This window comes from Leptodactylus fuscus, chromosome 3 (assembly GCF_031893055.1).
Source record: "Leptodactylus fuscus isolate aLepFus1 chromosome 3, aLepFus1.hap2, whole genome shotgun sequence".
Taxonomy (NCBI): domain Eukaryota; kingdom Metazoa; phylum Chordata; class Amphibia; order Anura; family Leptodactylidae; genus Leptodactylus; species Leptodactylus fuscus.
The window spans coordinates 8042908-8061599 of NC_134267.1; the positions used below are offsets into that span (position 1 = coordinate 8042908).

Genomic DNA, 18692 nt, shown 5'->3' on the forward strand with positions numbered 1-18692 from the left:
GTGCCCAATTTGCATAAATTAGCACATCTATATATGGAACGTCATGTAATGTTACCCTAGTCTCCTGCTCCAGGGATCCCTGACAATCTCTACGGTGATGTGCTATATATGCAGGCTGCAGTTGTCATGTGCACATATATGGAATGTCCTCATGGCTTCCGATAAGGGTTTAACTGTTTTCAAAATTTTAGAGCAATTTTTTTTTTTTTTAATAAAATCCTGTACCCCCCCCCCCTCCCCTTCAATGTGGGCCTATCCCACTTCCAAGTCAAGTTCTTCTAATCCTCAAAGTTCTGTACAGATCAGCAGTTATTTTTTTTCCTCCCCCCCCCCCCCCCCCCGGTCCTGAGCAATCAGTGCAGTTACTTTTGCTGTTTAGGCTCTGCCCCTATTGTCTTGATCCTGAGACTACAGAGCCAGGAATGGTGGACTCCAATAGCCCACTGACTTATCCATTTATGAATATACACATCATTTTATGGTGGAATTTCAGAAGGTGACTCGACACACGTGTATGAAGTCTGTGGCTGGTACTGCAGTTCTAAGCTTAGTCCCATTCACATCAGTGGACTGGTCTGCAGGGCTACAATACAGACTGTGGTGGCTATGGTAGTGAGGCGGCCATGGTTCTCCAGCAAGTAACCCTACTCTAGTTCTGCTGGTTTGCTTTCTAAGAATGGGATTCTTGCCATACATTGGTGGTCCTCAAGGGAGTAAGTCACCAGAACCCATCCCTGCAGATATAGGTTGGGGTCACCTGAATTGCAATCTTCCCCCCCCCCCCCCTGTGAATCGCTGGTTTTTGTCAATATGCAAATAGCAGGGTGGGTGTGGCCATTTACCTCTTTGGAGCAACGCCAACGCCTTTTTTGCTCCAAAGGATATTGAATATTAATGAAAACCCTGATATCCTAGCAATGGAGTCAGAGATTCACAAGAGGAAAACGTCACCTGATTCAGGTGACCCTAACCGATCTGCCTTGTATCTGAACGGCAGGGTTCGGCTGACAGACTCCCTTTAAAACAGTGTTCTACCCCTTAGTATACTCTATACAATGTGTCCTTTTATGTATTCGGCTTATAGTTTGTATCCTTTGCACAATGCCTTCTGTATAGCCTGCAGCTGGCTGTCATGGCAAACCCTCGTACTCCTGGTATGTGGAGACTGCAGGGGGCCGTAGTCTTGACTGTCCGGTCGGTTCACGTCAGCATAGTGTAGGTAAGTTTATAATGCCGTAGTGTTCTAGTTACTAAGAGCTGTAAGATGGCTTCAGTGAAGATCAGAAGGAGCAATCTACAGATTGAGAGCCCTAAGAAGGTAACACGTAGCCCCGGTCCTCTGCCAGGGCACAATGTAACTTATGTAACTATGGGAGCGTATTGTAAAACAATAATGCAAGATTGTACTGGCAAATTTTTTAGAATTGGACACTAATTTAGTAGATACTGTGATGTATATGTACCTTTGTATTGTACTAGAAGGTCTGAGCCTTGTAGAGCCTTACACAACATGAAAGCACCAGGTCTAGTAAAAATGTAAGACCATTAAATAGAAGATACTCAGAGCTGGGAAAACTAGGAATGGGCAAGTTCAAGTCTTATGTTCTTTAGCACAATGGTGAAATATTTCCAAAAAACGCAAGTGTTTGCAAACCTGAAGGCACTAGAAAATGACTTGGACAACTGGTGAGTGGAGTATGAGGGTATCCTGAAGTTGGCCCGGGTCCCCCCAGTCGGGCAGGTTTCCTAACACTGTCTTTAGAGCAGGGTCAGCTTTATCACAGTGACTGATGCCGGATGACCAATCTGCCGCGCTCTTACTGTCTGGTCTAAATATACACCACCTATGAGTTGGTTGTTTCCTACAAAAAGTGGAAAAAATTTGGTGAATTTTTTTTTTGCTTAGGGTGTTGCATCTTAACTAGAGATGAGCGAACAGTGAAATGTTCGATTCGAGTAGCCGCTCAACACTCGACTGTTCGATCGAACCCCATTATAGTCTATGGGGAATAAATACTTGTTTAGGGGGAAACCAATATTAGACTCAGGAGAGTCACCAAGTCCACTATGACACCCCAGGAAATGATGCCAACACCTCTGCAATGCAACTGGGAAGCATGTCTGGGGGCATCTAACAAGCCCAAGTCACTGTATTACGTCGGGATCCCTGTCAGCTTGCGATATGCGCGAGCTGACTTTTTCCCATAGGAATACATTGACCAGCATTGATTGGCCGAATGTCATACAGAGTACAGCATTCGGCCAATCAACGCTGGTTTTGCCGGAGGCTCGTCTGTGAGGAGGTGGAGTCTAAGATCGGACCAGAATGGAGACTGCTGTGGACTGATCTTAGACTCCGCCTCCTCCAGCAGAACCAGCGTTGATTTGCTGAATGCTGTACTCTGTATGGCATTCGGCCAATCAACGCTGGTCAATGCATTCCTATGCCGAGATGTAGCAGTGCTGGCCATGCGCTCAGCTTGCCTACACCGGAGATGCGAACCCTGCTGCACACTCAGCTCTGCTGCATCAGAGATAGATAGATAGATAGATAGATAGATAGATAGATGCAAACATTAGGATATATATATATATATATATGTGTGTGTGTAGACAGTAAATAAATGTATCTTCCTATGTGATGACAGACTCTCTCTATCCATATCCGTACGTCTCATTTCTTGTCACTGGGCACAAGTGTGGTAGACATGAAGAGGCGTCAGGACTGGTTTCTCGCACCCTTCTGGCTCGGTCGCAGTGACTCAGATTATACACATCACTTGTGTAGCATTTAATGAGGATGCACCAGACTTGTCCTTATCAGAACATTGCCTAAAATATAACCCAAAATGTGACATCTGAGATTTATCGAGACTGGTACAAGGGAAAGGTAGAGCGGCTTCAGGAATTATATTTGATTTCTTTGGCACCAATTTTACTAAATCTGTCGGTGATAACTTGTATATATATATATATATTTATATATACATATATATATATATATATATATATATATATATATATATGGTACAAGCAGTGTCAGATACAGGCCATAGATTTAAGGCATTCTGGTTTTGGGTTGAAGTATCGGATTAGGCCTAAGTGAATGGGAGGGAGTGTCTTCAGGTGGATGTCGCGAGGTGAATCCGTCTGAAGAATGAGCGTCTCGCTTCTTTTTCCGGGAGCTGGAACGAATCGCCCCCGGAAAAAAAGAACTGACCAGCTCCCATTGATTTCAATGAGAGACGTCTTTTTGGTCAGGATTTTGAGGCAGATACGGCCTCAAAATCCTGACCGACAAACCCTGTGGGAACTTACCCTTTTATATGTTTCCGATTCTCCCCAGCCTCCACTTATTAAACTGGTTTCAACCTGAAACTGGTGGAGAAACCCATGAATGGTTGTCGGAATGATTCTCGTGGGTTATTGGTTTCCAATTCTCCTTCCTATTCTGCAGTTTTCTTTCAATAAAGACAATTTTTCGTCATCTTCTAAATGGAAATGACTGAGAACCAAGCTGGGTTTTGTCTTTGTTTTGGCATCGGCCGAAACATCCACCTCTCTATGCAAAATGTGCAACGTTACGACAGGAAAACAGGCCGCCCAGCAGATCTGTAAAACCGTATAAGAATGAATGAAAACACCAGAGATGCGTTCCAGACATTGTTCTCCGTAATTATTGGCACACGGCGTGCTAACAGAAATTCTTTCGTACAGCTGCACAGACTCTGCGTTACAATGTGCGAGCTGTATGTGCTTATTGTAAATGCGCCCTGTCGAGTGATACAAAATAAATAATAAGTGGGATTGAACCAGAATGACGAACGCTGCAATTTACTAGTAATAGGGAGAACAATATTAGCCCTTCAAAAGATATAGACGGACGGAGCTGCTTTACAATAGTTATTGAGCTTGGCTGGGAAACTGGTCCGACAGGGCGGCTCGGGGTGGGGTGTGAGACTCACGTGAGCGGCTACCACCCTTGTCGTAATACATCCGGGCTCTAAAGAATACGTTGTCTGATGATTGCCATCTCAGGGCTCTATGTCACCTGTCGGCAGATACAGATATTTCCCAGGTGGAAGTATCCAGAACCAGTTAGACGATAGGTTTCATATTTTTTGCCGTTGACGTGAATGTAAATAATATTTGCATAAACATTCCATAGTTATGTCAGCACCTGACGATTATACGGAGAGAGGTGGAAATACATTGATACTACTTATCACTTCTGCAAAAGTAATTGGCGCAGATAATATTTTCAGGAAATTCTTTCTACAAATTGATTAACATTTTGTAACATTTTTATAGAAAGAGGTTCTTCAGCAGCTGTGGTGTGTATCATGCAGTTCTTGTCCGGATTATCATCATGCAATCATCAACTGCTGCATAACCACATAAAACACACATTAGATAATGCATAATCGTATAAAACACACCACAGACATGGCATAACCACATGAACACACATCAGATACTGCATAATGGTATAAAACACACAACAGATGCAGCATAACCATATAAGCATACATTAGATGCTGCATAACCACATAAACCACACATCAGATTCTGCATAATCGCATAAAACACACAACAGACGTGGCATAACCACATAAGCATACATTAGATACTGGATAACCACCTAAAACACACCTTAGATGTTGCACAACTGCATAAAACACACCTTAGATGCTGCACCACTGCATAAAACACACCTTAGATGCTGCACCACTGCATAAAACACACTGCACAACTGCATAAAACACACCTTAGATGCTGCACAACTGAATGAAACACACCTTAGATGCTGCACAACTGCATAAAACACACCTTAGATGCTGCACAACTGAATGAAACACACCTTAGATGCTGCACAACTGCATAAAACACACCTTAGATGTTGCACAACTGCATAAAACACACCTTGGATGCTGCACAACTGCATAAAACACACCTTAGATTCTGCATAACTGCATAAAACACACCTTACATGGTGCATAACCACATAAACACACCTTAGATGCTGCACCACTGCATAAAACACACCTTAGATGCTGCATAACTGCATAAAACACACCTTAGATGCTGCATAACTGCATAAAACACACCTTAGATGCTGCATAACTGCATAAAACACACCTTAGATGCTGCATAACTGCATAAAACACACATTAGATGCTGCATAACTGCATAAAACACACCTTACATGGTGCATAACCACATAAACACACCTTAGATGCTGCACCACTGCATAAAACACACCTTAGATGCTGCATAACTGCATAAAACACACCTTAGATGCTGCATAACTGCATAAAACACACCTTACATGGTGCATAACCACATAAACACACCTTAGATGCTGCACCACTGCATAAAACACACCTTAGATGCTGCATAACTGCATAAAACACACCTTAGATGCTGCATAACTGCATAAAACACACGTTAGATGCTGCATAACTGCATAAAACACACCTTAGATGCTGCATAACCGCATAAAACACACATTAGATGCTGCATAACCGCATAAACACACCTTAGATGCTGCATAACTGCATAAAACACACCTTAGATGCTGCATAACTGCATAAAACACACATTAGATGCTGCATAACTGCATAAAACACACCTTAGATGCTGCATAACCGCATAAACACACCTTAGATGCTGCATAACCGCATAAAACACACCTTAGATGCTGCATAACCACAGGAACACACCTTAGATGCTGCAGACCTCCTATAAAAAATAAACAGAATGATGTTTTAAATCACTTAATCAACATGCTACACAAAGCCCCACCTTCAAAAAGATGTTCTTCAGCAGCTGAGGCGTGCATCACTAGGATTCACGTAATAACTCTCCTATATTACACTCCTCAACAGTTAAATTGCACAGCCAAGAAGGACAAGCCGTAAAGTTCTGCAAGTTGAGGAAATATCCGGAGGTGCTAAGATCTGCTAATGGTCACATTTTCTTGCACCGAGCGCCGGTCTGTGGCATGTGGGAGGGGCATAAAAGGCAGTTTGGAAGCAAAATATTTTAGCCACATGAATCCTCATACACAATACTGAACAAACCGAGACGTTGTAAATATTTTGTTTCCATTTTCTATCATATCTATCGATCCTGTGATTCTGATAATTCTTAAGATTTTTCCTTCTTGGTGTTGCAATTTCAGTGTTGAGACGTGTATAAAGTATATAACGTGCCCTTGGCATTATGTCACCTGTATACATAGACTGTAAGCCGAATATACTTCTGTCAGACACTTAGGTAAGGATACATCTCCCCAAGGGAGCAAAAGATATGGGATGCCGAAATTCAACATGCCCAACATACAGGAGATTGTCAGCTTTAAACACATTGTATGAGATGAAAAACTTATCAAAGATGACTCAGGATGACCTGCAATACCAGACACAGCCATGGACATTGGTGGCGCTGTTTCTGGAAAAAAAGACTTTTTCCTAAATACCTCTCTGGCCTTTCTTTTTGCCTACTTAGGCCACTTTTTTCTGTCTCTTCCTGCCGTATTCATTATATATTATATATATATATATATATATATATATATAAAGCCCTAATGCCCCAGATTTGATAATTATTTTTACCTACATTGCCAGATTGTAGGGAAGTTTTCTAAAATGGGGCCAGGCTTTGTGGAGATCAATGCAGGCTAGTCATCCCTAAAGGTTGGTAGTGGCCAAAGGCGAAACTAGCCGGATAACAGCTGTAGCAGGGGCTGCGGCCTCCAGGGGGCCCTGTGCATCCCACATGACATCACTGACGTTGAATGGGACCTCCTGGTGCCCAAAAGGGAAGTGGCCGTGAGCTGGAGTGTTGATCGGTAAGTAAATAGCGGTTGTCACTCGCTGGAGTAATCCAGCAGGTCACGGACTAAAGTCACTATTGGGGGGCCCTTACTGTATAGGGGTCTGGAATGGGAGCATATACTGTGTGAGGTGCTAGTAAATGGGCAATATACTGTGTGGACGGCTATTAAAGGGGCATTTACTATGTGGAGGCCGGTAATTTAGACAATATACTGTATGGGGTCCCATAAGGAGGCTATATACTGTGTATGTCCTGCTAGTGGCGATGACTTTGGGGAGCCACACCTTGCGGTGGCTGCAGACAACAAGAATGTATTATCTAAGGGGTCTGTCCAGCGTCTGATGAGGCAGGCTAGGTTTCTTCACTGGAACCCCAACGCCCTATATGTACATTAACAAAACATAAAACAATACCCAACATGTTTTTTTTTTCTAGTTTTTTCTTAGTCTTTTACAGGTATTATAATTGTTAGTGTTTTTGGAATGACCCCCGTCATGGTGCGTTGGAGGTCCTTAAGTCTGTCATAGTCCCTCCTCTACATCCATCTAAGACCTGAGCAGGAGCCTTGCGGTGACACTTGTTGTTAGGTGTTTGTGTGCAGAGTGTTTGCAGCTCTGGGTGTGAATGTTGTATTGTTTGTATTATTTGTATCCATCGCGTTCCGGACACAACAATGGCCGTACGTAGTCGCTCCTTCTGCACTTATACTGTATATCTCCTAGTTATTACACTAGATCCTGACTGGTATTGATATTGCTGATGTGCTTTGTATTCCGCGGACATCTGCGGTCGTTTATTTCACGTGTTATTATAATCTATGGCGATATTTATTGCACCTCATTGTATATATGTTCTGCTTAACAGGATCCAGAAGGCGAACAGGAGAAGCTGTTTACAGAGAGGGACGCTTGGTGGTTGTACTCATTCAGGGTAAGCACGCACATGTATAGGAGTCATATACTGGAGGGGAGTGCGGCGGATGACAAGGGGGCCCGACCTACCCCATTCATTCTACTATATGTGTCTGTAATGTAAAGGTTACAATTGTATCATTGTGAGAATGTGCCGAACTTAGAGGGAGTCTGTCAAACCAATAATAGTGCCATGTAGTGCTGTCTGCCGTACTATCTGACTACCTCTGTATCCGACTACCTGCTAACTGGAGAGCAGTATGACTGTAGGATTGGATTGTTTGTAGTCTGTTACATGGATACACATAGGTTTGCATCAGGGCTGTAAACACAAAACAGTATCATATTTATAATCAAAACTATTTGTAAACTTGCTTATTTATATTTAAAGGGATTGTCCAGAACCTGAAAGAAATTGATCCTGAAGTCCTACCCACTGGATAGGTCATCAGTATCAGATCGGTTGGAGTCCGACACCCAGACCCCGTCCCAAACAATATACTACCGCTTGTATACAAGTGAATGGAAGTGGGATTGCAGTTCCAGGCGCCACCATTACACTGTATGGACCAGAAGCTATATACAGTGGACAGAGCGCCATACACTGTAGTGGTGGTGCCTGGAACTGCAGCCTCGCTCCCACTCAATGGAATGAATGCAGGGCTGCTTCTGACTGTATATCTAGTATCCGAAATTGGGACAGTGTCGGACCCCGACTGATCTGATACTGATGACTTATCCTGTGGATGGATCATAACATCAATTACCTTTAGATCCTGGGAAACCCCTTTAAGCATAATTTCACATATATGGATGCAAGTCCCTTTAATTCTGATGTGAGTGACTGCATCGATAATTTATCATCAGGACTCCCCTCGTCCAGGGATCTATAACATCCGAGATTTTCTCCAAGAGGCAAAACTTAATCCTGTTCAGCAAACCTACAGCTTCAAAGGGCAAGGCCGGAAAAAGCCCCTGAGCAGAGCGGGATCCGGAGAGGCTTTATTACCCGGCTGCTACAAGATCCCAGAATTCTGCGACCTGGTGGAACAACTCCCACGTTCATCTTCATTCCACGCGACCTCGAGAAGTGCTGCGGCCCTTGGGGTGAAAGATAAGGTAAGGCAAAGGGTTCATTAAAATTGGTTATTAGTCATTCCTGTATTGCAGGGCTCCATAAGATAGCACAGTGTGAACGCTGACAATGTTTTCTGGAGTACGCGCGTTTTTACATTTCGGTATTTCTATGAGGCTGAGGCCGCACGTTGCAGAGACGCAGATTTTTTGTTGCAGATTTTGCTGAAGTTTTTTTGAGCCAAAGTACCGGATTCAACTCATCTGAGCATTATACTGTGGGGCTCATATTAAGGGGGACATTATACTTTGGGGGCCACACTGAGGCAGACATTATACTACGGGCATATTAAGGGGGACATTATACTTTGGGGCATATTAAGGGGGGCATTATAGTGTGGGGGCAAAATTGAGGTGGACATTATACTACGGGGCATATTAAGGGGCACATTATAGTGTGGGGGCCAAATTGAGGTGGACAGTATACTACGGGGCATATTAAGGGGGACATTATATTGTGGGGCATATTAAGGGGGCATTATAGTGTGGGGGCCAAATTGAGGTGGACAGTATATTACGGGGCATATTAAGGGGGACATTATACTTTGGGGCATATTAAGGGGGCATTATAGTGTGGGGGCCAAATTGAGGTGGACAGTATACTACAGGGCATATTAAGGGGGGCATTATACTGTGGGGCATATTAAGGGGGACATTATAGTGTGGGTGTCAAATTGAGGTGGACAGTATATTACGGGGCATATTAAGGGGACATTATAGTGTGGGGGCCAATCTGAGGTGGACAGTATACTGTGGATGCCATATTAAGATGGACAATATACTGTGGGGATCACATTGTGGGGGACATTACAATGTGGTTGCCATATTAAAGGGGACATTATACGGTGGGGCCACAATAAGCAAGGCATTATATTGTGGTGGCTACATTTAGGGGAACATTATACTGTGGGGTTATATTAAAGTGGGATATTATACTGTGGAGGCATATTAAGGGGGACATTATACTGTGGGGATCACAATGAGCAAGGCATTATATTGTGGGGGCCACATTGAAGGGGACGTCATATTGTGAGGAATTACATTGAGCGGGACATTATAGTTTAGGGGCCAAATTAAGAGGGACATCATATTGTGAGGAACCACATTGAGTGCTACAGTATACTGTGGGGGCATATAAAGGGGAACATTATACTATGAGGGTCATGGTGCGCTGGGCATTATATTGTGGTGGCCACAATGGGGGTGACATTACACTATGGGAGCCACAAGGAGGAGAGAGGAGTACCGGTGGCCTCTAGGGTTGAGCAATCGGGATCGGAAAAGATCAGCGTAAATTTCACGATCGCGATTGGAATTCCGATCCCGCTGGATCTTTTCCAGCGGGATTGAGGTCAGAGGTTATCTCAAGATCAGCTCAACCCTAAAAGTGATTTTTCCCATAGAGAAGCATTGACTAGGGTTGCGCGATAGGGGTCGGAAATGATCAGATTCCGATGAGCGATCGAGCAAAATTCATGATCGGGATCAGCTGGAAAATGATCGGAAATCGGATTTTAAAATCAATCCTGAAATCTCAAGATCGGTTCAACCCTAGTGGCCTCCCATCTCCGGAAGCGCCAAAACGGACCACCCCAGGCATATGGGTTATATACATTTTTGTTGTAAAGGGAGTATGTACAAGTTAGGCGGGGGGGGGAAGGGGTTTAGCTTAGGGGTAAAGTTTTAATTTATCCCAGACAACCCCTTTAAGTGAGCCCTTTGGTGTCAGCATGCCTTTTTGTTTCACTGAATTAAATAGCGTGATCATACTCAAAAGTAATGTGAACAAGGACCAACCAGCATTACTCTTACCCCTATTTCGGTATTATACTGAACCCCTTCCTATTTCGGATGAGACCTCTCCTAATTGATGAGTATTCTTGGAGTCATTACAATAGATCTACGTCCTCAGCTTATAAGAATCCGCAGATATTCTTCTCCCGGGGTCTCCTCGGCTGGACAGACCGCACTGTTCATACATTATAGATTTTTTTGTAGCTAAAGGTGATTTTCTATTACCAAGAGTCGGGTTGTCAACTCCAGCCATATTAGCGGCAGAACCTTTTCACCTTTCCTTACAGCTCGATCCCTCCGTCCTATTTCTCTCTCCACTTGGTAAATAACAGACAGCCATTGTTAATGTCACCTTTACCTCCAGGCCTGAGCTACAAATATCAGGCACAAAGTGCTGAGCGCCCGTAATCCTGTATACTGGGTATTCCTACCGACAGAATGAAATATGAAATTCAATGAAATTTGCCACATTTTTTGCAAAATTCCAGGCATCATGCATCTAGTTTTGTGCACGAAGATTGTAACTAGGAACAGACAATATCTGGGCCCCAGGGCCAATTCTAGCTTTTCTGCTGCATGAGGCAAAAATTAGACTTGACTACCACTGTTGCTTTCTGCTGCATGAGGCGAAAATTGACATGGAATCCCCTTGCCTGACTAACCCTGTGCACCAGCACAGAAGCCACCTAAGATATGTCACTAAGCCCCAGCCCACGTATTGTCATTGAAGTAAGACGTGGACATGTACCCAGTTTCAGTGCTCAGCTTAAAGGGGTTGCCAGGAATCGAACAAACTCTGGAGGTGCCCGGGACAGGTGTATCATTAAAAAATAGCCTCAAATGTTTCCAACACTCCAGTTTCCACCATTCTCTTTGGTCATGCAACATGCATGGTACCGGCATGGCCCACATGACCGCTGAAGCCCAATCACAGGCCTCATCAGTCTCTGACGTCTATCATGATTTCTCTGAGACTGGAAGAAGCCCTGGGGAGGTGAGTAACATTCTTATATTTGATCACCTCCTCTAGGACTCCGCTCATTATACTGTGGGATCTGAAGAGAACTCAGAGTATAATATTAGCAGTTCTGCTTCAGACATGTTCTCTCCAAACAACACCGATGGGCTAAACCCGTGAGACAAATCTCTCAGGGACTCAGAAATCTGCCGCCTGAGGCGAGACACTCATCTTGACTTATGGCAGGTACGGCCCTAGTGACGGCTAGCTCTTACAGAGCAGTGCACCTCCTTATGTCTAACCATCCATCACCATTTGTGAGCCTTGAAATCCTTAGCAGAGTGCTTTATATGGATTCTAATACACAATAGGAATTTGTTTTTAAGGTGACAGTGCCCCCCTTGATACTAGGCCATTGTGCAACTGCATGTAGCAATTGTAGCAATTGCAAATATGGTATGTTAAGCCCCCTCCCCAACCCTACTGTATTATTGGTGGCATGGCTCCCAAGATGCAATGCTTCTAAGACAGACAATCCTGTATGAAATCAGAGGCTTAGGTAGGTACAGTATATCCCCATCACAGTCTATGACTATTAATGTATATTAAGGGTTTGTGCAACTCGTCTGTGGGTAACAAACCCTTCTAATATAATATGTCATTGATAATTTGTATTTCACATCTAATTTTCAGGACATAAACACAGATCCCTGTCAGTATAATCTCATCGCTCCACCAGTGCACCAACATCACTGCAAGTAAGTAGCAGATTTATTACTGGAAATAGAGACTAAGGCTAAAGAAATTCTCTGCAACTAATAGAGTCCGAGCAAGAGACACTGGGAGAAGTATAAAGCAGAGCGGCCTGCACATGATGGAAACGCCAGCTGATTTTGTCAAAATACACGTGTAAAAATCAGACTCCCATTGACTTCAATACCATTTTTATTAGCTTCTCTCCCTCTATCATATAACCCTATATATCACAGAGCTCAGCTTCTCTCCTCTATCATATAACCCTATATATCACAGAGCTCAGCTTCTCTCCTCTATCATATAACCCTATATATCACACAGCTCAGCTTCTCGCCTCTATCATATAACCCTATATATCACACAGCTCAGCTTCTCTCCTCTATCCTATAACCCTATATATCACACAGCTCAGCTTCTCTCCTCTATCATATAACCCTATATATCACACAGCTCAGCTTCTCTCCCTCTATCATATAACCCTATATATCACACAGCTCAGCTTCTCTCCTCTATCATATAACCCTATATATCACAGAGCTCAGCTTCTCTCCTCTATCATATACCCCTATATATCACACAGCTCAGCTTCTCTCCTCTATCATATACCCCTATATATCACACAGCTCAGCTTCTCTCCTCTATCATATAACCCTATATATCACACAGCTCAGCTTCTCTCCTCTATCATATACCCTATATATCACACAGTTCAGCTTCTCTCCTCTATCATATAACCCTATATATCACACAGCTCAGCTTCTCTCCTCTATCCTATAACCCTATATATCACACAGCTCAGCTTCTCTCCTCTATCATATAACCCTATATATCACACAGCCCAGCTTCTCTCCTCTATCATATAACCTATATATCACACAGCTCAGCTTCTCTCCTCTATCCTATATATCACACAGCTCAGCTTCTCTCCTCTATCATATACCCCTATATATCACACAGCTCAGCTTCTCTCCTCTATCATATACCCTATATATCACACAGTTCAGCTTCTCTCCTCTATCATATAACCTATATATCACACAGCTCAGCTCCTCGCTTTTTCTCTGGCCCCTATGTCAGGGTGGTAAGTACTGAGTATCATGCACATAGATTACACAATGTCACACTAGATATTGGGAGTTGTATGTCGGGGCCCTCATATTGCTTTAGCTGTCCCTCTACCTGCTCAGCATATCAATCCTAAGGATAAAAGTGGTGACATATACAGTTGCGTTCCCGTCGCACCCGCTGCTACCAGACGCCATACTCTTAATTAACAATCTGCTGATTTATGCTGTACAATATTATATGGCAATACATCTCATGTCCTAAAATATAATGAAACACCGCAGAAGTGATTTGGGCGTCCTGCTGTCTCCAGCTGTTGTTCATTGCCGGCCTCCGCTATCACATTTGGCTTTAGCTTCAAGCCAAAAAATAAGGTTGAAATCAAAGGCAATAAGAAAACAAAGAACAATGGCTGTGTTTTCATTTAGAACTTAAAGGGATTGTCCACAATTTTTTTTCTTTTTCTTTTATTGTATTGCAGCTTAGTACCATTCATTTTAGGGTTGCAGTACCAGACATAGCCTATAGACAGGTGTGGCACTGTTCCTGAACGAGAGTACTCACCTTTTTCTAATCTTATACACTCGCTATGACATGTACCAGGGTGCAGGAGCAAAGTGCTGGTGACCTCACTTCAAAGGGAGTTGTCTGGTTTAGAAAACCCTATTGGAGCATTTGACTTACTATAGGACTCTATCAATCAAAACCTTTATATAGGAGCCAAAGCAGAGAAGTTATAAAGGGCAGCTCACATTTCTGGAGGACCCAACATTGTCGTGCAATACATTCATAGCTCATTGATTGCAATATGGAATGTGTAATGTTTCATTTCTCCTGTAGGGGCACTGTAAGGAAATCAAACACTTGTTACCAGGTTCTTCCATCACCACCTCCATCTTCTTTAGTAATGGGTGTTCTATGTGTCTTCTTCCAGCGGTGGCTTCAAACTTCTAGGCCTTGCGCAGCCGACTGTGCATGCCTGCCGGCCACAGGAAAATGGCTCATTGCAATACTGTGAAACGGACATTTTCTTGCAGCCGGCGGGCATGTGCAGTTGGCTTTGCCCTAGGCCTAGAAGTTTGAAGCCAACAACCGAAAGAAGACGCGAAGAAGACCCGTTCCTGAAGAAGATGGAGCCAGCACTTGAGAGTTCTCTCGCAGCATTGGGGACACCCCCAGTGCTGCGAGAGAACTCATTTGCATACCGATGAAAACCGGATTATATACCGAACGGCAGCAAAGAAGACATCTAAAGGTGGTAGAAGAGTAGCCTTTCTTAAATCTATTCCTACATGGTAGGCAGAAATTTTTTATTTTTTTTTAATGATAGGATCCCTTTAAGGACTCTAGTACTGAATAGAGCTCTATTCACATAGGACACTGATTTCTTGGGGTTGACATCTACTCCTTCATTAATGATGGACAATTCAGTAAAAAAAACAACAACAGTGATTGATTTCCTAAGAAAGTAACTATGTAACAAGTTCTGCCTCTAATTATACAATGTCAATAATTGTATCGTATCACTTAAAATAATTAGACGTTTCATTTGGAACCCGGAGTCAGTAACTTTTTTTTTATCTGACTACGACTACGACGCCACAAGTCAGACCTCTACTCCATAGCCCTGGGATCTACTCTGTAATAAAACGCTTTCCTTAGATCTGAGATCTCTTTGTTCTGATGTTATTTGTTCGTTTCTACAAGCCGGTGGCCTTTGGTACAACTACAGTGGGCAGAGGAAGACGGATATTTCTATACCCTGGTGCATCATCCTCAGTGATATGAACAGTCTTTCGTGACTCATTGATGAACAAAATCTATTTCTGTTGTTGCCATAACAGTGACAACCTTGTAGCCTCGAATGATTAGCAGGTGCGGAGCCTTGTTATCACAGCAATGTAGAGTAGAACAACTGACCTGTAAGTTATTTGGATAGTCATTGTCTGTGTACCAGCGATTGCAATGCACCTGTATGTACCATAATAATACCAAGACGCCGTCTGATGCTCTATCCTTGCAGGCATTTCATGTTTCGATCGGCAGTCCAGAGATTCCCCACCATTCACTTTATTCCTGTAAGTATGATGACATTGTTCTATTTCTTTAGCCATAACAAAATATCTATCCTCCAGCCATGGGATGGACAATAAATTGCTGATTGGGGAGGGTCTGAGAATGGGGGACACATACACGCCCTCAATCTATTCATTTCAGTGGGAGCATTTGCCTATTATTTTGAGAAGTGACCCCTTTAAAGGAATATTCCCATGAACATAACCATATTTAAATTTGTAAAAAGTTAAAGGGGTCACTAACTTTCCAGACAACTTAGTTTCATTTCATAGAGCATGTGACTCAACAAAATGTAATGAACTTTGTTAAAGAATGTTGCTGTTTTCTGCCTGAAACCTCTCCAAAGTTCCTGCTACTTGGTGTCTCCTTTCTAACTAATTTGCTGCGCACTCCCTGTTACTAGGGAATTTCTGTCCATAGTTATCACTGTAAGTTAGTGGAGGAGGAGGGTCTGTTCTATCTTCACACAGTGAATGAGGAGGGGAAGGGCTTATTCTTCTCACAACCTTCACACACATTGTACAGTTACTCCTGGCAGAATTGCATGTAAAACCAGTGGTATTAGTAATGGATGAGAGAGGGCAGACTATACACTGCCCCAGTCTGACAGAGAAATTAAAAAATGTAAACATTTGCAAGTTTTTATCTAATCATCTTTGGGTTACAGTCTGTTGTCTTGTTTTGTTGCCAATGGATATGACCATGAATGTAGGAAATTTCTATACACTGAAACCCAGCCATGATCATGTGCTTATCTTCTCATATATGTAGTGCTCCTGCCTTAAAACCTGTCCTCAATAAGAAATCATGGCTGAGTTTCTGACAAGTTGTATCCATTGTTAACCAATCAAAACAACAGATGTTACCGCTTAGATCAGGGCAAGGGAACGTACGGCTCTCCAGCTGTTGCAAAACTACAACTCCCAGCATGCATACTGGCTCTGCTGTTCTTGGAACTCCCATGGAAGTGAATGGAGCATGCTGGGAGTTGTAGTTGCACAGCAGCTGGAGAGGTGAAGGTTCCCTACCCCTGGTTTAGATGATCAGAGAAAATCTTTGCACAAATCTGCAAAATTTGTAATTGTTTCAATTTGCAAAAATGTTTAAATATTCCGCAAATGTAAATATGGTTATGTTAGTGCAGGTGCAGACTACTCCAAATTCCATTGTGATACCCGCACATAAGTCTATTGAATTTCTATAGTTAATTTATAATCATAACTATAAAACCTTCCTTGGAAGACGCCATAATGGAGACACAGACATTGTCCCTGCCTTGCTTGCATAGCCAGTATAACAGGGTATCTGTGCTTCATGGCAGCAGCAAAGAAAGGGGGTCAGAAAAGAGTCAGTACATGAATACAGTCTCCAGGAAGTGGCCGTATCTGTGTGCAAAGAGTTACTTGTCTACGTTATCAATCATAGGATGAGAGCAACGGACATTACCGGCAAGTGACAGATGCAAACGAAACAACACGATGAAAGCTTTCTTCCGTCATGTTTGTATACTTGAAAAAGTTGCACATTCGGGTCTTTTCTTCAGTCAGAAAAGTAACAGACATGGTCTGCCTTTGTCACTCTATTGCCATTAATGTCCATTGTTCTTATCCTAGGACGTATCCAAGCAACAGGCTTTATTAACAGTACTGAGAACTCCCCCTAAGCTCTCCATAACACCTTCTAATGATAATGTGATGACTCTGCTGAATCTGACACAGTCTATACAGCAAAGCTCAGACTCAGGAAACAGAAGGGATCAGCCGACTCCAATGTGCGCTCCGATGTGACGACTAGAATATTTCAGATTCTATTTTATATGGAAACATGTTGATCAGCAAAACGTGCTTTGAATAATTTGTATTTTTCTGCTGATATTTTCCCTCCAGATGGTTAGGATTACATGGCAACTTTTTATGACACGGTGTCATTTGCCTTGGCTCTGGCTGCTAAAGTTCACTGTCTGCAAACATCCCGGAGCCCTTCTCAGTGTCAGCACTACGGAGTCTTCTATTATCTGATACATTGTTGTAAAATTTGTTTCTCACCCTAAATCCATATTCTACATTGAAGACATTTGTAACTTCCCCGACCAAACCTCCAACTCTTCTAGATTCCTACTTAAGTTATGTTTTCGCTGCTTCTTATATGTCCATTTACTGTCCGTCCCTTATGGATACATTAACCACTTGTGGTCCAGGACAAGACACTTTTTATTTATTTATTTTTTTTGTATGTGCGGTTTTGAGGGCTGTAACATTTTTCTCCTACGTCTCATTCGACTAATTTCTGCGTCTTTTTTCAGGAACACATAGGGCTTTATTTTTATGTTGTTTTTATTTTCGAATGTGTTTTAATTTTTTTATATCCGGGAAAATATAAAGAAAATAGGAGGGAAATTTTGTCTGGTTTTCACATTATTAATTTTTTTATTATTTAATAACACAAAGTGCTACTGAAAAACTTAATAAAATAGTTTTTCCTCTCCGTTACGGTAATTTTTATTTTGTATGGTGTTGTGGGGGGTGGGGCTATAACCTTTAATAACGGCGTTTTATTAGCGTATTATTTTATTATTTTTTTCAAAAATTTTTATTTATATTTTTTAACTGTTTTTTTTTTTTTTTTCAGATGGTGTCCCCATAAGGTGATAAGAGACCTTTTTGGACATCTGATCACTTTTTTTTTTTGTTAGGGAGGCTGATTTCCCCTGCAACTGAGGCTGGTACATTTAGCCCCAGTTGTAGGAGGAATCCAGCCTCCTGCACGCTGTATACAGTACACAGTATACAGAGCTGATCTCGGTCCTGTAGGAACCAGCAGCTTTTGTAAGACACTGAGCCCGGCGGAACACGTGAACGCCGGGTCAGAGGGTGGCCGCATCATGGCGGTGCCCATAGCCGTGTATACAGCACTCATTGAGTGCTGTATACACAGCGATCGAGAAGGCAGGGAAGGGAATAAACCTTCCCTGCCTTCTCTCTGGGAGCTCTGGCTGAAGTTACAGCTGCTCCCAGTATCAGCAGCTGCACGATCTCGTACCGGTACGTCCTGTCAGAACAAGGCAACCACTTCCCGGACGTATATACTCTATGGGCGGTCCGGAAGTGGTTAAACAAACACATAAAATGGATATTCGTATAGGACGCCATGTAAAAAAA

At 42.7% G+C, this 18692-nt stretch overlaps 1 protein-coding gene across 1 annotated transcript in view; it reads left to right on the top strand.

Annotated features, from left to right (window-relative positions):
- The first annotated feature begins 1264 nt into the window (after positions 1-1264).
- Positions 1265-18692, top strand: part of STPG4 (sperm-tail PG-rich repeat containing 4) — a 64641-nt gene continuing 47213 nt past the window's right edge. Inside the window, exons 1-5 of the mRNA XM_075267051.1 lie at positions 1265-1318; positions 7705-7770; positions 8619-8870; positions 12331-12395; positions 15482-15536. Coding sequence (XP_075123152.1) covers positions 1265-1318; positions 7705-7770; positions 8619-8870; positions 12331-12395; positions 15482-15536 — 492 coding nt within the window. The remainder of the gene's footprint in view (positions 1319-7704; positions 7771-8618; positions 8871-12330; positions 12396-15481; positions 15537-18692) is intronic.